Source organism: Ovis canadensis, chromosome 12 (assembly GCF_042477335.2).
Source record: "Ovis canadensis isolate MfBH-ARS-UI-01 breed Bighorn chromosome 12, ARS-UI_OviCan_v2, whole genome shotgun sequence".
In the NCBI taxonomy this organism is placed as follows: domain Eukaryota; kingdom Metazoa; phylum Chordata; class Mammalia; order Artiodactyla; family Bovidae; genus Ovis; species Ovis canadensis.
Window position 1 is genome coordinate 78,840,188 of NC_091256.1, and position 23,792 is coordinate 78,863,979.

General features: G+C 38.1%; 1 protein-coding gene across 1 annotated transcript in view; it reads left to right on the forward strand.

Moving 5' to 3' along the window:
- The window catches only part of PLA2G4A (phospholipase A2 group IVA), a 163,681-nt gene that overhangs the window by 38,933 nt on the left and 100,956 nt on the right, over positions 1 to 23,792 (forward strand). Inside the window, exon 3 of the mRNA XM_069544150.1 lies at positions 4,362 to 4,443. Within this exon, the coding sequence (XP_069400251.1) occupies positions 4,362 to 4,443 (82 nt within the window). The remainder of the gene's footprint in view (positions 1 to 4,361; positions 4,444 to 23,792) is intronic.

Here is a 23,792-nt window from a genome sequence, read left to right on the forward strand (position 1 = left end):
TTCCCAAAATAGTGTTTCCCAAACTGCAAAATTGGGGAAGTTTTAAACTAAGGGTACATGCATCTTCATGAAGGGGCTTGAGCCTTTAGTTTGGCATAATTGCAGCAAAGATGGACAGAGTCCAAGCTTTTGTTGACTTAAGTCACAAAGGCTAGAAACAATGCTGCTGCTTCTGCTGCTAAGTCGCTTCAGTTGTGTCTGACTCTGTGCACAAGTCATATTTCTGATTATAATTTTCCTTAATGATGTCTGCTAAAGTTAAATTTTGTTGCCAACTTTGGTGTTTTGGACATTAGGGTAATTTGTACATACAGCCAATCCATGACTAGTAGTTCTTAAAGCAAGTTTAGATAGAACTGCTGATTTTAAATAAACTGATTGCTCTTTTCTTTAAAAAATGTGGGAGAATAGTGTACAAGGTCTGTGTCTCTTAAATGTATTAGAATGAAATCACACTGGAATGTGACATTGAAAATAAGTATTTTTTCCAAACAAGCATCTTGACTCTTGGATGACATCAATGCAGCGGTTCTCTTCAAAATTGCTGAGATCTGTTTGAAGTTGCCTGTGGCTGATTATGGTGATCACAATCTCTGTTCAGTATTGAGATTCTGTAGTCCTGATCATCCTAACAGTCTTTAGTTTTAATTTCAGTTAAAATTAGGCAATGGCAGTTGAACAGGAAAAAAAAAATGTGTGTGCGCAGAATCTACCTTCTCTTCCATCAGGTTTCTTTCATGATTGTTCTTTGTTTCTTCTTTGTGACTGTAGAACTTTCAAAAATTAGGATAATCATCAAATTGATTTTGTATAAATTGATTAGTTCTTTTTTCCCAATCATTTTAGTTACAGATGTCAATATAATTCTCCAGGATGAATTTAATGCAGGAGCAGTTTTCATGATGACTTGGGAATTGTAGTTGTGGAAAAAAAAAAAGGAGGGCGGGTGGGTCATGATTTTCACTATGAAAAAGATTTTGGATAACAAGAGACACTCAGAGTAAGGTAATCCAAGACCTGAAGGCAAGGCTTAATCTTGGTGACTGAGTCAGGGCATTGAGCTTATATTTGACGTCTCACATGAAATATGGCCTCTCTTTTGTCAACTACCAAGTAGCACAGTGCTGAGTCATTAGGTTCCCCACCGCACCGCAGGGAACACTGGTTTTGTATTCAATAACATTATTTCCTCTGTCATTATTCCTGAGACATAACCAAAAGTCTCTTATCCAAGTTAGAAGCTAGCCTAGTCCATACTAGTTTGAAATTATATGTGATACTGGCCCCAGGAAACATGGCTCTTTACAGCACTTAAAAAGAGCATAATTTTGACACTCTTGTTTTGGAGGTGATGTACTGGTCATCTGAAGATTTGTGATGCCTCCAAAATTAACTTATAAAAACCAAGAAAGTGGGTGCTCCTTATCTTCTGTGAGCAGTGTGGAAGTTCATATATATAAGTTCTGATTGCAGTTAGTAAGATAGAATTGAGGCTAATGGAAATAAAAACAGATTAAAATGGAGAGTTGAATGATAGAGAAAATTACCCAGTTACTAGAGAGACTTTAGAGTAACTTCAGATATAACAGACTAGATTGTAACTATCTGTAAAACTTTAATAAATGGAAGTAACCCTTTTTTACTATCAGGAATCAGTGTTGGTATTATTATTCTCTATAAGTAAGGGAATATAGAAAGAATAAAGACACTGGGGAAAGGAAGACTGGTTTCTAATTCAATTTTAGCTTTTATTGTCTGTGAGATACTGGGAATTACTTAATATCTCAGAATCTCACTTACTCGTCTGTAAATATATATAGTAGCATCTATTTTGTGGGATTATTGGGAAACAGAATTTGCATTTATTAGAATATTTGACATATGGTTCATTCTCAATGAATCCTTATAATAACAATATCATCTCTTTGCACATGTTATTAATAAACATTTGACATGAGAACATATGTAGCCATTTCAAAAATTGTGTTAAATAATAGTGAGTATTGATAATCATTTTTATCTTACAGGAAAGGTTTTAGACATTTGAAAAATCTTGTAGTATTAAAAGTTCGAGGATATGCAGTCTAAGCACAGAATCCTCACCCATGGACCACCAGGGATTTCCTTTGATTATCTTTCTCTCTCTCTATCTCTCTCTTTTTTTTTTTTTTGGTGGGAGGAGTGTGTGTGATTTTTGGTAGTAGTATAAGACAATATGCCTATTTTTAGGCATTCATTTTTTAAGAGTGATAATTTCATTTATGTGGAATAACTTTGGCTCTTCAGAGCTCTTCTGAATATGGAAGGTATTTCTCTTTGACAATAATCCTGAATAAGAATTATCTTGAAAGATTTTATATGCTTCTGTCTTTTTGAACAAGATATGCTTATTCATGACTTCATCTCATCTGCCTCCTTGCTTTTAGACTCATTTCACAGTATTGTCAGTTTCTTAGCTTCTTTTAATTAGTTATGGACTTTTCAACCAGTTTAGCAAGTCTATTAAAATTATGAAACATAGGAGTAACTTGGGTTTCCCAGGTGGGTCAGTGGTAAAGAATCCACCTGCCAATGCAGGAGACACGGGTTCAATCCCTGGGTCGGGAATGGCAACCCACTCTAGTATTCTTGTCTGGGAAATCCCATGGACAAAGAAGCCTGGTGAGCTACAGTCCATGGGGTCACAAAGAGTTGGCTATGACTGAGCATGCATGCACACACACACACACGTGCACACACACACACAGTTCAGTTCCGTCACTCAGTTGTATCCGACTCTTTGCGACTCCATGAAATGCAGTACACCAGGCCTCCCTGTCCATCACCAACTCCTGGAGTTCACTCAGACTCATGTCCATCGAGTTGGTGATGCCATCCAGCCATCTCATCCTCTGTCGTCCCCTTCTCCTCCTGCCCTCAATCCCTCCCAGCATCAAAGTCTTTTCCAATGAGTCAACTCTTCACATGAGGTGGCCAAAGTACTGGAGTTTCAGCCTTAGCATCATTCCTTCCAAAGAAGACCCAGGACTGATCTCCTTCAGAATGGACTGGTTGGATCTCCTTGCAGTCCAAGGGACTCTCAAGAGTCTTCTCCAACACCACAGTTCAAAAGCATCAATTCTTCGGCACTCAGCCTTCTTCACAGTCCAACTCTCACACCCATACATGACCACAGGAAAAACCATAGCCTTGACTAGATGGACCTTAGTCAGCAAAGTATTGTCTCTGCTTTTGAATATGCTATCTAGGTTGGTCATAACTTTTCTTCCAAGGAGTAAGCGTCTTTTAATTTCATGGCTGCAGTCACCATCTGCAGTAATTTGGGAGCTCCAAAAAATAAAGGCAGCCACTGTTTCCACTGTTTCCCCATCTATTTCCCATGAAGTGATGGGACCAGATGCCATGATCTTTGTTTTCTGAATGTTGAGCTTTAAGCCAACTTTTTCGCTCTCCACTTTCACTTTCATCAAGAGGCTTTTTAGTTCCTCTTCAATTTCTTCCATAAGGGTGGTGTCATCTGCATATCTGAGGTTATTGATATTTCTCCTGGTAGTAACTTATAAATGTGAGTCTCTCCTGAAACAAAAATGCTTGAACTTTAGATAAAGTTCGATAAACTTTAGATAAATCTTTTCATTTGCTCAGAGAATTTTGTGAATTCCTGCTTTCCCATTCTGCTTTGGTGAGTAGAGTTATTTGAGAACTAATTTCCAGTTAGGTATTTAATAAAGTGTTTAATTAAGTCTTCTACCTCTTAATATTTCCTATGTGCATACAAGCTATTAGGCTAATAAAAACTTTTGACATTGTCATGTATGGTTTTAACAGATATGTTAAAATTTAGTTTGCTGGTTATTGTTTTACATCCAAAGAATTCTGAAAACTGCTCTGGAAATGTTATACCAGAAAAAAGAGTTTTATTGAACAGTAACAATAAAAACAAGCAAATTTAGATAATGCAAACATCTTCCTCTGCACTTCACCTTTCTAAGGCAGGTCTTACTTATCACCCAGTACAAAGCCTGATTGTACACCGAGAGAAAGCCTGCAGTCCTTATTTACATTTTTCCTCAGGGCTTGATAAACCCTGTAAAGTAGGGACTGCAAAGCTGTTCTAGCAGTCAAGCTGTAGGGACATTTCAAGCATGATCTAAACATCTCAGTTGTCTGTGCTACAGAGAGGAGAGGATCAAAAAAGGAAGAACCTCAAGATCAGAGAATCAAAGAATGTTTCTGGTATGCATGTTGCTTCCTTTCAACTGGAATATTTTTGATTTGTATCAAGGAAGCATTGAGAACAATCTGCTTGAATCCTATATTTCAGGCTTGTTTGAAATTCATTATTGTTTATTTTCTTCCAGGTGGAGCACCATTATTCCCACAAGTTCACAGTAGTGGTGCTGCGTGCCACAAAAGTGACAAAGGGAACCTTTGGTGACATGCGTAAGTTCTCTTATTTGCTCTTCTGTTGAAAATACGTAAATATGATTCACTCTTCAGTGGCTTGAGTTCCTTGACAAGCCAGGGGCTGTCCCTTCTTCAGATGTGATTATCTTTGTCTACAGCTTTGAATGGTAACATTTCGAATGGTTCTCTGATGCTCTTTTATCTGTTGGAGTAGCGTTCCATGTTGACTTTACATCAGTTGCGAGTTCAGTTCAGTTCAGTTCAGTTCAGTCACTCAGTCATGTCTGACTCTTTGCGACCGTATGAACTGCATCACTGATTCCCTGTCCATCACCAACTCCTGGAGTCCACCCAAACCCATGTCCATTGAGTCGGTGATGCCATCCAACCATCTCATCCTCTGTCGTCCCCTTCTCCTCCTGCCCTCAATCTGTCCCAGCATCAGGGTCTTTTCCAATGAGTCAGCTCTTCACATCAGGTGGCCAAAGTTGTGAGTACTTGGAGTCAGATAAAATGACTGTCCTATGACATACAGAGTTTCGGATTTCAAAGACATTTGTATTCTCCTTTGGAAAGAGGACTGAGTCGAGAATTTAAATTACCTGCGTCTGTGAGATATTGTGCCTACAGGATTTTTTTTACAATGCAGTTTATCTAATTCTTACTCCTTTAAGTTGTGTTTTTTATGTGTGAAAATAGCTATAGAAACTGGTGTGGGACAGTTTGAAATGATGTGAACAAAAGCCTCAGGATAATTTTGAATTAACTTGTTGGCAGTATCCTTCTCTATGTTTTAAAATGCAGTTTGCCTGGTTAATCTTACCATTCAAATGACTGGGAGTCATGGATGTGGGAATACAAAGAAAAATGAATAAGTACTGTGATGCTGAATTGGGTAAAGTTAGTTGTAGATGATTGCTAAAATACGGAAATGGCAATCTACCTCTCCGAACGGGTTCTGAGGAAAGATGGAGATTGCCATTAATCAGTCTGGGAAACAGGGAAGTCTTTCCTGCTGAAATGGCATTTGAACTGGTACTCGAAGGAGGAGGGTCTAGTGTTGAGAGCAGGGAGAGTCTCAGGCAGAGAAAACAGCATATTCAAGGGTGAGAGAAGGGCAGAGTACTTGTGAGGTCGTGAGCTGCTGGACACACAGCAAAGGTGAAGGTGAGTGAGATTAATTCAACAAGGCTGCAATTTTATCAGAAATGCAGCAGGAAGAACTTGATGGCATTTGAGTCACAAATCACATGATTCGCCCTTTATTTTAAAAAATATTTGTTCTGCTTATGGTTGCTGAGGGAGAGGGGGAAGGATGGCGGGAAAAGATAGTTAGGGAATTTGGGAGGGACATGGGCACACTGCTATATTTAAAATGGATAACAAACAAGGTCCTGCTGCATAACGCAGGGAACTCTGCTCAATGTTATGTGGCAGCCGGGATGGGAGAGGGGTTTGAGGGAGAATCGATACATGTATAAGTGTGGCTACCTGAAAGTATCACAACACTGTTGGTCGGCTATACTCCAACATGAAATAAAAAGTTAAAAAAAAATGATTTTGCCATAGTATGTTAAATATATTTGAGGTGACTGTAGGATATGCTTTTTATATTTAAAGATAGGAGTGACTTGAGCTTGTTGAAATCATAATGAAAATGGGCCACGAGAGAGAGAGAGAAAAGTTAAATACTAAGGAATGAAGAATTTGAGCTCAAGCCTTCAGTGATTGAAGAAGAGTGTCCAGGAAGTTAGCAAAAGTTGGGAATAAGGGAATGACCAGGAGGTGGGATCCGATGAGCAATGCTTCTCAGGAGACATGATGGAACAAGGACAATGTCTTTACATTGTCCCTAATCTGATCAGGGATTTATTTTCTAAATTTTATCTCATACACTGATACACTTCAATTAATCATGCCTCTGCCAATGTTTTTGTTGTTATTCTTCTTTTGCTTTTTATACTACTTTGAATTTTCATCAATTCAATGAGAGTTCACTAGAAGAAAGGTATCTGTGAAAAAGAAGCCAAATCAGATGCCATATTTAAAATCTGGTAACCCTGTGACCTTGAGAAAAGCACATGCCTTACAACTCCAGATGTACTGTTAGTTAGAAAAGCCATTTATAATTCGACTAAAGGCTCTGTCAGTGACTCATCAGCCATACAAGTTACTGACCTAATTTGACTTTAAAAATTTTAGTTATCTCTTATACAAAGTAGTGTGGACTTCCCAGGTGGCTCAGTGGTAAAGAGTTCACCTGCCAAAGAAGGAGACGCAAGAGACGTGGGTTTAATCCCTGGGTCGTAGTTCCATAGGAACTACTTACCTTAGAGTAGGAACTGGCAACCCACTCCCATATTCTTGCCTGGAAAATGCCATGGACAGAGGATCCTGGAGGGCTACAGTCCTTGGGTTTGCAAGAGTCAGACGCAACTGAGCACAGACATATAAAGTAGCAGCATCCTTTTCTGTTATATCAGTTGCAGAACTCTGTCCTGGAGAGACAAGGATCTTTATTATGCTTGAGGTGAGGTCACCAGCAGTTTAAATTCTACTTTGAATCTCTTCAACTGGTATGGATCTGATTTCTTAGCAGTCAGTACTTTCTCCATAATCCTCAGGCACTTTGGCAGTGCTTATTTATTGTAGTTCTGGAGAAGGAAATGGCAACCCACTCCAGTATTCTTGCCTGGAGAATCCCATGGACAGAGGAGCCTGGCAGGCTATGGCCTATGGGGTTGCAAGAGTTGGACCGACTAAGCACACACACACACATTTATTGTAATTAGGACTGGAAAGAGAGTAATGTCACAAATGTCGTTTTAAACCTACTTGAGTTGATATTGCTAACATTATTCAAAAATAAACATGAGACATTAATTCATCTCACAAAATAGCCAACAGGTATGTTTTGGATCCCCATAGTGTATACAGCACAGGTTGCATTCCTGAATTCCAGAAAGCTTGTTATTGATTTATTTACTTATTTATTTGCTGGCCATGCCAGGTGCCTTGTGGGATCTTAGTTCCCTGACCAGGGGTTGAACCCAGGCCCACAGCAGTGAAAGCATCGAGTCCTAACCTCTGGACCACCAGGGAATTCCCCAAAGCTTCTTTTTTAAAGTGAAGGACCCATGAAAAGAATAGTCACCTGACATTAATCACTACTGGAGAAAGGATTGTGTTGTGAGATTCTCTTAACATTTTTAAACAGCATTTGTCATTTGACTTTATCTTGCTTGAGTTATCATCTTTTTTTGAGGGGGAGGAATTGTTGCCACCCCTTGATGTCACCTTGATGAGTTTACAGAAAGAGAGTCTTAGGGAAATAAATTCTATAATAAGGTTGGTAAGAAATAGTAGAGGAACAATACGCAGTGCCAAACTATTTTCGAGAAATTGTAGGTGATTATTGTGAGAAAAGGCATGGGCCAGCCTGAGCTGCCACTTAAGAGTTTTGATGGCGTTGCTCGGTGAGCTTGATCCATACAAATTACCTAGTAAACAGAGTTTGACATGTTTGCACACAGAATTTCTTTAAAGATAGCTGAAGATAGAACTATAAAAAATGTCCTAAGATCTGCAAAGGATGACAGGAAACTATGCCCACTTCTGTTGTTGATAGTGTCTACATTTATTTAAAAAGGCAAATTTCCATATAGTTTTGCATGTTGGTAGAGAAGCATGATGGAGAAGGCAATTGCACCCCACTCCAGTACTCTTGCCTGGAAAATCCCACAGACGGAGGAACCTGGTGGGCTGCAGTCCATGGGGTCGCTGAGAGTTGGACACGATTCAGTGACTTCCCTTTCACTCTTCACTTTCATGCATTGGAGAAGGAAATGGCAACCCACTCCAGTGTTCTTGCCTGGAGAATCCCAGGGACAGCGGAGCCTGGTGGGCTGCCGTCTATGGGGTCCAGTGTTGGACACGACTGAAGCGGCTTAGCAGCCGAGAAGCATGGCCGATCGCTACTGGGTTTTCCAGTTTTTCCTGTGCGTGTGGCAGCTGCACAAATAGCTGACACCTGACAAAATACCTGTATCTGACTTTAAAAAAAATCTAATACTAAGATTGTGTCTATTTTTCATTTTGTCCCTTGTAAAGCCCTCCTATTCTAACTAGCTTCATTTCAGAATACCATCTCGTGTTGCTAAAACATCATCATAGCATCAGGAACACCCCCACAGTCTCTCTTGAGGGAGTAAGAGCTGACATTTGAATCATAACATCACACTCATTTCCTTTTTTAAATTTTTTTTTTTAACCTCAGAGCACTGGGCCAGCCCCTTCCCAGACATCACTGTTAATCTCGGTTTGTTCAAATGTATCATTAATACCCAGGGCTTCAGGGCCAGCCTTTCCCTGCCTTCTTATGCTCACACCATGTGAAGAAGTAGTTTGAAGTTCAGATACGCACCTGACTCACCATGTGTTGCTCAGTTGCTAAGTCGTGTTCGACTCTTTGTGACCATATGGACTGCAGCACGCCAGACTCCTCTGTGCTCCACTATCTCCTGGAATTTGCTCAAATTCATGTCCATTGAGCCAGTGACTCACCATAGACTTATTTTTTAAAAAGTAGTTTGCATTAATTTGACCTGACCAGGAGCCAGTCAGTTGTGCCAGTGCCAAGCATTGATTGGATTAGTTAACATTTTATTAAATATTATATTAAACTCTGTATTTTGCATTGCTCCTTTCCTCTTCTAACAGAAGGTATGTATTTGTAGAATGAGCACAGCGACAGTACAATTTCAGTTGGTTATTTAGTTTCCTTTGTGCATATATGAAACAAAGCACACAGCCCTGGCCACAAATCTCATTTTATAACCAAATAAGACAGCTGGCACAAAGGCTGTAGCTCCTTCAGTGAATTTCTGTTCCTTTAAAGAAGTTGGGGAAAACAGATCATGTATGATAACAGGTGATAATGGAGGCTTGTCTCAGAATTCAGAACTAGGTCGATGAAATCATTGACTAAGATGAAATCCCTAAGGATGATATCAGATAATAAATATCATAGTGTTCTTGAAACAATAAAATGCCTTATCAATGCTCAGTGTTTTTAATATCCTAATTATGCACATGTACTGAGAATCCTTGTCTCCTTGGATGCTGAACTCTTTACAAAATTAGCACCATAAACACTAGGGCTTCTAAGGACAGTTATAGAAATGCAGATAGATCTTCTTTCAGCATTCGGGAGACAACCAAGCTTGATGCCAACATTTAAACTCTATGAAGAAAATAAAAATATTTGGGTGAATTGTGAACTCATTGTATTTAAACCAATTTTTACAAATTCTTCCCGGTTAATATTTTAAGGAAACTTCTCAAGGTTTTTTTTTTTTTAAGTATCCCACACTTTAATTTTTCATAATGTCTTTGTCTATGGGTAAAGTGTATTTTATTTCAGATAAACTCAACAAGATCTGCATAAAATTCTTCATTTTTAAATAGCAGATCTGAGGCTGACCTAATCTCTCCAGATAGTGCTTCTCAAACTTTAATGTGGCTATGAATCAGCACAGGATATTGTCCAAAATGCAGATTCTGATTCAGAAGGTCTGGGGAGTAGATTCTAGCACACAAATGATGCAGACATTGCCCATCTATAGACTGCATTTGGGGGGGCAAGGTCTAGGCAATTTCTTTTATGTTTGCTTATTCTGAGTCTGGGGCTTCTCAGTGGTTCAGTGGGTAAAGAATATGCTTGCAGTGCAGGAGATGTAGGAGACGGGGATTTGATCCCTGAATCTGGAAGATCCCCTGAAGAGGGGCATGGCAAACCATTCCAGTATTCTTGCCTGGAGAATCCCCACAGTCCATGGGGTTGCAAGAATCAAACACAACTGAGTGACTAACACACACACATCCCGAGTCCACAGTGCTTAAAAGCTCAGAGAAAAGAAAAAAACATCGAAACTTTAATATTCTAAAATGGGCAAAGATTCTAATGTTTTGGGGTTTCTGCTGATTTGCCTTTTCTTAAACGAAATAACCATGAACACTTTAATAACATTTTGTTTTTAAAATTCCTATAAAGGATTAATTACATGGCTCAATATATTATCCTTGAGAAAAATGATAGAAATAAACACAAACATCTTAAAGGTCCACCACAATTATATTATGAAATTCTGAAATTTATAATATAATTGCATGATCATTCTAGATTAAAGCAATGAAGAGAGTAAGGCATCTATTTTTACCATTTCAAAGGTCAGTTCAGTTCAGTTCAGTTCAGTCGCTGAGTCGTGTCTGACTATGCGACCCCATGAACTGCAGTATGCCAGGCCTCCCTGTCTATCACCAACTCCCGGGGTCCACCCAAACCCGTGTCCATTGAGTCAGGGATGCCATCCAACCATCTCATCCTCTGTCGTCCCCTTCTCCTCCTGCCCTCAATCTTTCTAAGCATCAGGGTCTTTTCAAATGAGTAGCTCTCTGCATTAGGTGGCCAAAGTACTAGAGTTTCAGCTTCAACATCAGTCCTTCCAATGAACACCCAGGACTGATCTCCTTTAGAATGGACTGGTTGGATCTCCTTGCAGTCCAAGGGACTCTCAAGAGTCTTCTCCAACACCACACTTCAAAAGCATCAATTCTTCGGCGCTTAGCTTTCTTCACAGTCCAACTGTCACATCCATACATGACCACTGGAAAAGCCATAGCCTTGACTAGACAAACTTTTGTTGGCAAAGTAACGTCTCTGCTTTTTAATATGCTGTCTAGGTTGGTTATAACTTTCCTTCCAAGGAGCAAGTGTCTTTTAATTTCATGACTGCAATCACCATCTGCAGTGATTTTGGAGCCAAAAAAAATAAAGCCAGACACTGTTTCCACTGTTTCCCCATCTATTTGCCAAGAAGTGATGGGACCAGATGCCATGATCTTAGTTTTCTGAATGTTGAGCTTTAAGCCAACTTTTTCACTCTCTTCTTTCACTTTCATCAAGAGGCTCTTTAGTTCTTCTTCACTTTCTGCCATAAGGGTGATGTTATTTGCATATCTGAGATTATTGATATTTCTCCTGGCAATCTTGATTCCAGCTTGTTCTTCCACCAGCCCAGCGTTTCTCATGATGTACTCTGCATATAAGTTAAATAAGCAGGGTGACAGCCTTGACTCCTTTTCCTATTTGGAACCAGCCTGTCATTCCATGTCCAGTTCTAACTGTTGCTTCCTGACCTGCATACAGGTTTCTCAAGAAGCAGGTCAGGTGGTCTGGTATTCCCATCTCTCTCAGAATTTTCCACAGTTTATTGTGATCCACACAGTCAAAGGCTTTGGCATAGTCAATAAAGCAGAAATAAATGTCAGAGTACACACTTTAAGTGAAATGACCAAACGTATGGAAGGTACTGTATACCTGTACAGATATAGTACACTCTTTCTCTCATGTACATCAATATAGTCTCCCTGTCGTATACACAAATATACTTTTCCTCTCATATACACAAATATATTCTCTATAAATATTTTAATATGTTTTAATGCTCCCTCAACTTAGTAATCTGTGATTTTATTTAGGACATTTCTAAGAACTCAGGCAGGGTAAATTTAGGTAGTCTGCTTTTCATTGCTGTAACATTGTGAAATACTATTTCTCTCTCCGCAAAGAGCTTTGATTGAGATGTGTACTCGAAGGGTGTTGACTGCAAGAAGTTTGGATAAAAGCTTATCATTACTGAGAACTTGGCTGTTCTTCACAGAAGAGGTTTCAATTGTCATCTTTCACTTATTGTCAAAGAATATATAAAAACATGGTGATTCAAAAGGAATGGAAGACTTTTAAAGTATTCTGGACCACCTGACTTCTTGTGGGGATTCAGGAAGTGTGCTGGGTTTGTACCCCTTGGTCATCTTGCGGAGAGAGGAAGCACACACACTTGGGGCTTTACTTCTACTTTCTGGGTTGGTGTGGAGTTGAGGATCAGCAACAGTACTGATGCAGGGCTTGTGACCTGGGGCATGCAAGTGGAGCATCTTTAGATGGTTTGAACTAAAGGCAGACATTTGTTTACACTTATTCATATGTAAAATAGGTATCAAGTACAGACGCTTACTCCTTGGAAGAAAAGTTATGAGCAATCTAGATAGTATATTCAAAAGCAGAGACATTACTTTGCCGACTAAGGTCCGTCTAGTCAAAGCTATGGTTTTTCCTGTGGTCATGTACGGATGTGAGAGTTGGACTGTGAAGAAGGCTGAGCACCGAAGAACTGATGCTTTTGAACTGTAATGTTGGAGAAGACTCTTGAGAGTCCCTTGGACTGCAAGGAGATCCAACCAGTCCATTCTGAAGGAGATCAGCCCTGGGATTTCTTTGGAAGGAGTGATGCTGAAGCTGAAACTCCAGTACTTTGGCCATCTCATGTGAGGAGTTGACTCATTGGAAAAGACTTTGATGCTGGGAGGGATTGAGGGCAGGAGGAGAAGGGGACAACAGAGGATAAGATGGTTGAATGGCATCACTGACTCGATGGACACGAGTCTGAGTGAACTCCGGAAGTTGGTGATGGACAGGGAGGCCTGGTGTGCTGCGATTCATGGGGTCGCAAAGAGTCGGACACAACTGAGCGACTGAACTGACTGACTGAACTGACTAATTGTTTGCAAGTGTTCAATTCTTTTTGAATCATTCTGTGCTGCTTTTTATGTTTTTCAGTCCTATGGAGTAATTACTCTGAGAGTTCACACATCTCTGTAGTGAAATGACTATTCTCCACGCTAATGAAGTCCATAAAATTTCATCTTTTATGATTTTTCTAAATCACATTAACTTTGGCTCTGAGCCCCTGGCTTACAGATTAGGTGGGGGATTAAGGGTAATCTCCCCCTCCTCAGGGTCCTTCAGGTATTTTAGTCACTTAGTGCCTAGTTTCTCAGTCGTGTCCGACTCCTTGTGACCCCATGGACTGTAGCTCACCAGGGTTCCTCTACTCATGGGATTCTCCAGGCAAGAATACTGGAGTGCGTTGCCATTTCCTTCTCCAGGGAATCTTCCCAACCCAGGGATCGAACCCAGGTCTCCCGCATTGGAGGCAGACGCTTTAACCTCTGAGCCACCAGGGAAACCCATAGGGGATCTTAGTTCATGACTATAAGGGATCTTGGTTCCCAAACCAGGGCTTGACCTCAGACCTCCGATAGTGGAAGAATGGATTCTTAACCACTGGACCATCAGGAAAGTCCCTTACTCTAGCTGTCCTTGAGTTCCACAGTGATCAGAATCTCCAGGGAGGAGGCAGGATGTATTTATGAAAGAAAATGGTCTTCAGGGGCAAAACGCTACTCAGCAGTCTTGTGTCTTCAGGCAAGTTTCCTGTCTTTTTTTTTTTCCTCATCTTAGAGATGTTGAGAGAATTCAGTGAGCTGATACATGTGATGTATTTACATGCCTCATGCATAGTAATTACTGAATGAATATTATATATTATTGTTAAAATGATTTTGGATATGAATGTAAGAAGACATTAATTTCTTATATATAATCTTTATATGAATCAAAGAATTTTCTATTTAGGTAGATTGTTCACTTGACATAATTTTCAGGTTTTCATCTTGGAAACAGGAAATTTCCATTCTGAATTTCTGTGTTGAGCAGATGATTGGATCCTTGCCACACACCTGCCCACCCCGCCCCCGCCAACACTCTGGACTTTTTTTTCAAATTAATTTATTTTTTGATTGAAGGATAATTACTTTACAGAATTTTTTCTGCCTTTTGTTTCTTTTTCAGCTCAAGAGAAATGGTGGAATGGTGCTTTCACTGTCTTATTGATACTCTTGGGCACAGTTCACTCGTTTGCTGCCTTGACAGCTGTCCAGGCCTCTGTTTAGCACTTATCACACGCAGAAATTCCCTGGTGGTCCAGTGGTTAGGGCTCTGTGCTTCCACTGCAGGGGACCAGGGTTCAATCCCTGGTCTGGGAACTAAGATTTACAAGTCACATGGCATGGCCCCCCAGTGAAACAAAAACAATCCCTTCCCACAAAATACTTGTCACATGTACTTGTAAGGCAGGGGCCTATTTCTTACTTTTTAGAAAATAAGCGCTTGAGTCTGGAAGATCTCAGAGAATTTTGGGTGAATGAATAAAATGCATAAATATATATAACTATACCTTTCTTCTTGGATATTGTTTCCTTTTTTGTCTCACTAGAGAGAGAATTAAAAAAATAATTTCATATTGCATTTTTGTAGATTATAAACACTTCTGCTATTTTTATCCATAGCTATCCAAAATTTTCATAGGTTTCAAACTTATAACACCTTGGATTGATTTATAACATAATTAATCTTTTCTTGGATTAATTATGGAATTGCAAATACTTCTTTTTATAAATGGCACTGCTGTTGTCATCTCTTCTGAATCAAACTTTTCCCTAACATCAGTGGTGATTGAACATGAATTTTGGTTTACTAAATATTTTTGTAATATTTTTGAGTATCCACCCATGACTCTAAAAATTCTGAAATATTTCCCAGTGAGCTTTTTATGGAAAATAATTTCAAGATGAGCAAAGTATTCTGGAACACACACATCTGTCTCTTATCTCTTATCTAGTATTTTCTATGTGGTAGGAAAATAGAAATGTATTAGAGAGGCTTTGTTGTTTAGAACTTAATTAGAATGTCATGCAATTTATTAAGTTGTCAAATGGTTTTGTGAGTATGGTTAGTCTTTTTCCTCTCTATCTAAATTTCAATGGATTTTTTGTTTGTTTACAGGTATATATTTGGGTGTTTTAGGTAAATGTAGTGAATGACACTATTTTATGATATTTTGTTAACATCAATGGATCCTTGGTGGATTTCACCACGTTTATTCAATAAGATAAATAGAGCTATATTCCAGTGGTATATTTGGCAGCCATGCTTCTGTGAGATAATTTATTGGCAGGTTCCTGTCAAGGTGAAGAGCACATTACCAGTAGTAGTAGGGACACAGCCCATGTGTTCTCTTTTTATTTTTTAAAGACTTATCAGTAGTGGATCTTGCTCACCTGGTCTTCTGGGGAATTCCCTCACTTAGTTCTTTATTGTGTATATATCTTATACTTGAGCTTCTTCATCTTAAAAAAAACTTTTTATGTTTTTCATACATGTTATTTAACATCTCAGTGTTCTACAAAGTATCTTTAATTTTTTAAAGTTAAAGGAAAAACACCCTAATTTTTAAAACCGTTTTTACATCTGAGTAATAATAACCTTCTTGTTATGTGCTAAGTAGACACTCTTTGTCCAAAATCGTATACCACTTCTATTAATATATTGAACTGCTGTGATTAGTATGTAGTGGAATTAAATTAGAAAACAGGTTAAATGTTTCTTGAATTTCCAAAGAAAAGCATACTGTTAAAGTTTTCATTTCAAAGAGAGTGGCTCTGCTGGTCTAAAATTTATGGGAAGACACTTATCATATATATTATTTTAGTATATTTTATATTTTAACTTTTTTCTTAAGAAGAAAATTGTATGAAGCAGAGATTGAAATGACTAGTTAAAGTTCACTGAGATCTGGTATGAGGGGTTTTGTAGATTTTGCTACTTTTTGGAAGCACTTTTACCTTCTCACTCCTCATTTGATGTATCAGTACGTTTTTCATAAAATGTTTTAGATAAAATCCTAGACAAATTATTTTAAGTTGGTGTTCAAAGCATAATCTAAACTTCCAGATATAAAATGAAATAACAGTTCTGAAATTTCATCTTTGGAAAAGAAATGTTACACATCACCCAGTGCTTACCCCAGCATTATTAATGTCATCAATGCATGCTGAATCAATTATGTGTGCACACACACACACATATATTATTTTTTCAGATTCTTTTCCCTTATAGGTTATTACAAAGTGTTCCCTGTGCTCTATAGGAGGTCCTTGTTGGTTATTTATTTTATATACGTTAATGGTAGTGAGTTTATGTTAACCTTAAACTAATTTATCCTTCCTCCCTCCTAGACTTTTTTTTAATGAGGATTAAATGAGATTGTGAAATGCTTAGAAAAGTGCTTGATGCATAATGTACACAATGTGTTTGTTAAATGAATAAACAAAAATGCTAAGCAGAGTTCTTAGGATTTTATATTTCATATACCCATTTCTGTAGCACTGTGAGATATGTGATGTTGTTAATTTTACCAATATAGGGATTTGTTTAAAGACATTAAATGAATAGCCCCAAATCACACAGCTGTCACTGTTTTGGGGCGAGAGCTCAAGCCTGTCTCATGCTGATGTCTATTCGTGCAGCAGCTTTGCCTTTGAGCTATTTATAACCTAGCTGGGAAGATGAAACGAGTGCAAATAGCTCAGAGATTGTGTGTTTAGATTACACAGTATTACTAATTTTGAAAAGTGTTGACAGTAAGCTTCTGAGAAGGCTTTACAGCTTGAATAGAGGTATAGATGGGTTTTATAACTTAAGTAGAGTTTTAATGTCTGGAATGGATATGGATGTGGGATATTTCAATTTGGAAAAAATATAAGAAAATATTTTAAAAATGGGATTGACATAGCCCATTGAATTACACTACTTAGGGAATTTGGCTAATTTCTAATGATTTATCCCAAGAATAAATATCAGATAGCAAGGATAATGCCCTCTAGAGCAGTGGTTCTAAACTGGTGATTAGTTTTGGCCCCAGCCACATGGGGAAATGTCTGGAGATACTTTTATCTTGATTTATTTTTTAATTTATTTGGCCACCCTGTGTGGCGTGTAGGATACTAGTTCCCTGACCAGGGATCAAACCTGCACCCCTTGCATTGGAAGCATGAAGTCTTAACCATCAGACCATCAGGGAAGTCCCTGGAGACATTTTTACTTGTCACAATTGGGAGATCCTGCTGGCTTCTAGTGGTTAGAGGTCACAGACAGTGCCCCAGAGCAAAGGATTATCTATCCTCAAATGTCAATAATGTCAAAATTAAGAACTCCTGTGCCGTCTATGGGGTTGCACAGAGTCAGACACGACTGAAGCGACTTAGTAGTAGTAGTAGTAGTTTTAATGAAAAAGAATTATTCTTGTGTAGAGTAGAATTATATATACATATAATATATTGATAAATCCACATAGCTAAAATTAATGATACAAATATATTAATATGATTTATAATTCTACAGAAGAATTTCTAGAGATTTACTCTCTCCAACCTAAAGGGATTCCAAGAAACATCCCTAGATTATGAATCTTTAAAACATTCCAAGCAGAAATACTGATAACAGAAATATTTTTGTTTTCTTCCAAAAAGGCATCATAGAGATTTAATTAAGAGGGCAATGTAGGTAACAACAAAACTTGCTGTTCTGTTTTAGATCTATGTTTAGCTTTCTTTGGGTCATTTTCCATGTATCTTTGTTCTTTCATCAACACCAGCATTCTTTACAATAAGTTGTTTTTGCTATATGCCAGGTGGTAACTTGCTTCCTTACTCTAGTAAGTCAGTTAGTACAAAATGTACCAAGTCAATTGTGAGTAGATATTATTGGGCTTTCTTTCTGACATCCATTTGGCTAATGGTACATTCTGATAGTTTCATGTTCATTTCAAAAGGAAACATGTGACGCTGAGCAGACACCATGCAAGATCAGAGGCTGTGAGAAAAAAGGAAAATGAAAAATAGGAGGTGTTCAAACTGGAGACTCTGCCTGATAAAGGGATCCCTAAACAGTGTTAATAAAATGGCTTCATAATTTCAAACAAAGAAAAACCATTCTATAATTATTTGAGTTCCAGACTATGCTGCCTTAATTATAAGGGTTTTGCACATCTTTCCCCAATTTATATAGAATCACTATCAAAGATCTGTTTTACTAAACCACATCAAATTCTTCACTAACTTTTCCAGCTTCTGCATTTGCAGCAATTTACAGGGGTTACCCTTCAGCACCTATAGCCATAACAATTCTAATTTTGAGCCCATTCTGGCGGGAGTAGGGGCTGCTACTCATAAACCCTTAGCACTTTGCCCTATTTTTTGAGTTATTAAGGAAGCCACTCTGGGATTTGAAGATATGCTTATTTATTCATTTATATTTGTGTTTACTACTTGGAAATAAAAGTTAAATTCAAATGCACTTGGAAAAAAATAACTGACATTGATATTTGTGTATTAAAATACAAATAAATGGGGTAGGACAAAGTACTAGGAAGTATGAAACATACTAACAAAGAGTAGAAAGAAGTTAGAGAGGAGAGATGGTTGTGCCTATAATAAAGGTCACCACTTCTACAGTATTGCTGAGAGCTAGTTAAAGATTATGTGGAATTATTTTAATTTTATGAAGATGAGGCCACTAGGAGACATGATTGGCAGTGCCCAATGTAACCCGAGAGGAAAATAGAAGTTGACTTATGAACTAGATAAGGGAAGCATAGAGAGAACATCTCATTCCATGCATCTTTTAAGTGACCCTTATCTTGGATAGTCTTAGGACAAGGATAAAGACGTGAATAACATTTAGTTATGAATGACTAGTGTTTAGTTATCAGCTAAACTGTCCAATGAAAACACAATGATATGCTTAAGTAAAAGAGAAGCAATGTTCTCTTAGATAGAACAGATGCTTCTGCTATCAATGTGGCTGTGCAGCATGTTTGAAATATGTGGATTCCAGATTTGCTCCATGGCCTGAATGTTCTAGTGCCTGTTGGAGGAGGGTCACTGACCAGAAAGAAACCTGGGGTCCAGTTTGGGAGGCCTTGTAGGCCTGTTATCACAATGATTAGGCTTGCACTGAAGGTCAAAAGTGTTTCACAAAGACAAGTATGGCAGCATTATGGAGAGTGGCTTGAATGTGGGAAGATAAGCAACAAAAAAAATTATGTGACTAGTCCAGGTGACTTAGCTGAACTGGGTAGGTGACTTTTCGAGAGGAACTGAGGAGCCAGCATATTAAACGTTAAATAGGTAAAAGCTGGAAACAGGAGCTATGAGGAAAAGAGAATGACTCTCACGTTTCTGCCTCAAACAGCTAGAAATGATGGTACTATTCAATAAAGTAAGAAATTCGGGAAAAATAACACATTTTTATTTCAGTTTTTTTGGTTTTGTTTTGCTTTGTTTTTTCTTTCCTTTTGCATTTAGGGAAAAAAATTCAAAATGGACTACTTAGCAATAGATGATATATGGGTGTATAATGAAGAATCTTGTATTTGTCATTTCCTTAAGGCTACAAGGAGGAATGTATGATGACTGCCATTTAAACCTGAAGATGATTGGCTTTAGAGGATCTGAGAATAGTTATCCTATAGGATTGATATGTGCCGTGTGACTTGAAGGGTGCACACTGAGTATTCTTAAGACTGTATAGGCCTTCCCTGGTGGTCCAGTGGTGAGAACTCTGTCCACCCACTGCAGGGGACATGGGTTTGCTTCCTGGTCAGGGAACTAAGACCCCACATGCTGTGTGATAGGGCCACAAAAAAACCCCGAAACTGTATAAGTAGCTGTGATAATTCCTTTTCAAATGTTTTTGACTACGTTAGCACTAAATTTTTTAGAGTTTACTTTCTTCTAAAACATTCTAATGGAGATTTGTAAGACCAATGAAGAGAAAGTCCATAGTTTAGTGGTAAGCTGGGGATAAAAGATTTCAGATACAATGAGGAAACAGAGATGTTGTTAGGGAATCAGGAAAAAAAAATGTTTTGAACACAAAAGAAGATAATTGTGTAAAGGGCATTGCATATATGCCAAATCAAATGAAAATTGAGAAGAAAAACGTACTGAATTTGACATTGAAGTTATGATAGGGGCATGGTGATTGTCAGGAGTTAATGAGAGGAGGTTGATATAGAGAAATGTTTGTTAAAAAGTACACACTTCCAGTTATAAGAAGAATAAGTTCTGGGGCTGTAATGTACAGCATGCTGAGTGTAGCTAATAACATTGTACTTTGTTTCTGGGACTTCCCTGGTAGTCCAGTGGCTAAGACTCTGCACCCCTAGTGCTGGAGACCTGAGTTCCTTCCCTGGTCAGGGAACTAGATCCCACCTGCCACAACTAAGACCTGGCACAGTCAAATAAACAAATAAATCTAAAATTAAAAAAAAAAAAAACTTGTATTATGTTCCTAAAATTAGCTAGGAAAGTAGATCTTAAACGTTCTTACCATAAAAAAGAAAAGGCAATTATGTTAGGAAATGGAGGTGTTAACTAGATCAACTGTGGTAATCATTTGGCAGTAGGTATGTGTAGCAAATAATCATATTGTATGCCTCAAACTTACACAGTGTCATTTGTCAATTACATCTCAATAAAATTGTGAAATAAGAGAGAATAGACTGATTATGGTAATAAAATAAGGCAGAGCATAATAGGTCAGGTGTTTATGGGTAATGGGACTTAGAAGCAGTACATATAAACTATATTATTTTTCAAAAAACTTTGATAGGAGAGAGGAAAGATCTTGAGGAATTGGCAGAATCAATTAAAGTTGTATTTGTTTTTTAGAATAATCAATGTTTGTTTATATTTATAGGTTGAAAGGAAGTAGCCATGCCCACATAAATATATACAAATTACATTTGGAGTTGGGGATAAATAAATGAGAAATCTCTGAAAGGAGGTGGAATAGTCTGAAATTGAGAAAAGAGTACATGGAAACTTATTCTTCTCAGACATCAGGGAAGAATTTAAGTATGAATAAATACAATTTCATATTATAAATATATTTTTTAAATTGTGAGGGATGGGGAAGAGAAACTAGAAGAGAACATTTAATCCTCTCCTTCTTGTCTTCCTAGTGAAGTGTGAACCTGAGTTGTTTTCTTAGATGATAAATAGTGAGTAGGGTAGGTGACTCAAGAAAAGCAGTAAATGTTTGAACAACCACATGGAGGATGAAAATAAAAAAGAATAGGGATTAGTTATATGTTTGTTCAAGTTAATAGTTAAATGATCATTGGACTATGCTGAAGCAACTAACAGTGGAGCATTCCTTTCTCCTAAGAGCAATTTAGAAAATACAGATTAAATTAATTTTTAAAATGTCTGAAAGATTTAAAAGCCACTGAGTCAACTAGGATTTGAGGAACTAAGATCTCAGTAGGAAGAAAAGTCATTGAATTAGGTCCAGTATTCTGCTAGCCACTTCCTGCTCAATCCACTGTGCAATCTCAGTGGGTATAGGGGTGATGGGGATGTGAGATGTGGCCAGGTAGTGAAGAATCCACTAGAACTTTGGCAATCTCAAAGGACTTGGGGATATAAAAGCTGGATTTCAGAACCAAGTCAGTGAGAATTTGAGGGGCAAGATCCCTGAGAGAAGAGAAGCATAGAGAAGCCCGGAAGTCAGCACCTGAACCATGTGTAGGAGCCAAATTTGTAATTTATGCAAGACAGCAGGCTAAGAGGCCAACACAAACTATGAGAAAAGAAAAGCAGTGTTGTTGGCAGTGTCATAGTGCCAAGAGGACAAGACAAATGGGTACTAGAGCTGCCAGATAAAAGGGGCCAAGGAAACGCCCCAGGCTCTCAGTTGAGAGTGGATAAGAAGTAGACTGAACTTTAAAAATTCTGGGTTGTAGGCTATACACATCCCCAAATGTTCAAGATAATGCCTTCCTAATGATTGCCAACAAAGGTCCATCTAGTCAAGGCTATGGTTTTTCCGGTGGTCATGTATGGATATGAAAGTTGGACTGTGAAGAAAGCTGAGCACCGAAGAATTGATGCTTTTGAAGTGTGGTGCTGGAGAAGACTCTTGAGAGTCCCTTGGACTGCAAGGAGATCCAACCAGTCCACCGTAAAGGAGATCAGTCCTCGGTGTTCTTTGGAACGACTGATGCTAAAGCTGAAACTCCAATACTTTGGCCACCTCATGTGAAGAGCTGACTCATTGGGAAGGACTCTGATGCTGGGAGGGATTGGGGGCAGGAGGAGAAGGGGACAACAGAGGACGAGATGGCTAGATGGCATCACCGACTCGATGGACATGAGTTTGGGTGAACTCCAGGAATTGGTGATGGACAGGGAGGCCTGGCGTGCTGCGATTCATGGGGTCGCAAAGAGTCGGACACGACTGAGTGACTGAACTGAACTGAACTGAACTCAAGGAATTTGAAGAGAGAGAATTAGTAAACTGAATAGGCTAGTAGAAAGTATCCAGATTAAAATACAGAGAAAAAAATGTGAAATAAAATATAGATTAAAGTATAATGAATATCTGGGGTATGATTTAAAAATCTCTGGGGAAGAGAAAGAGAATGGGGCAGAAATAATATTTGAAGATATAATGGCTGAGAATTTTCTGTAACTGATAAAAATGCTGTTATGAACTCAAGGGTAAATACAAAAAAATCAGATTTTATGCATATTGCATTAAAACTGTTGAAAACTAAAGGCAAAGAAAAAACATCCTAAAAGCTTATCCAGAGGGGAAAAGACATATTCAGAATAGCAAGAGCTGACTCACTGGAAAAGACCCTGATGCTGGAAAAGGCTGACAGCAGGAGAAAGGGGCGACAGAGGATAAGATGGTTAGATGGTATCATGACTCAGCAGACATGAGTTTGAACAAATTCTGGGAGATGGTGAAGGACAAGGAAGCCTGGTGTGCTGCAGTCCATGGGGTCGCAAACAGTCACACACTACTGAGCAACTGAACAAGAGAAAACCAAAAAACTGAAAGTAAATTCCTCAACAGATCAGATCGAAGCCATGAGGTAACAGAATGACATTTTTCAAGTGCTGAAATAAAATAAGAATAATAATTTACAGTATAATCATTTACTATAAAATGCAATAATAATTATCATAATAATTTATTATAAAACCATTATTTATTATAAACTGTAATAATACTAATTAGTTGCTACAAGCTTAAATGAATACAGTAGACAGTCTGTAAGTCCATAAACACTTATACAACCACTTGATTAATGAAATGTTTATATTGTAGTATTAAATGGTTAAAGACAGCATTTCTAATAAATAATGCCAAGTTTATTGGACAAGATTTTGAGTATGTCTTTTACTCAAGAACATATCCAACAGACCAATAGAAACACATAAAGAATTATTCAACCTCAGATGGTCATGCAAGATGTGTGAATTTAATCTATAATGAGATATTGTTACATATCCACCAGATGTTTAAAATTACAAAACTGACAATATTAAATATTGAGAATGATTTCTGCCATGTGAGTATTAACATCCGGATGTGCAAAGGCCTAATAATTCCACATCCAAGTAATTGCATTCTTAGGAATTTCACATTAGAAACATAAAAATGTGTGCACCAAATGTCACGTCCAAGAATGTCCATAGCAGCACCATTAGTAATAGCCCAAAGTAGCAACAATCCAATGTCCACTAACGGTGGAATGGATAAACATTTTAGGAAATACTCAAACAGTAAA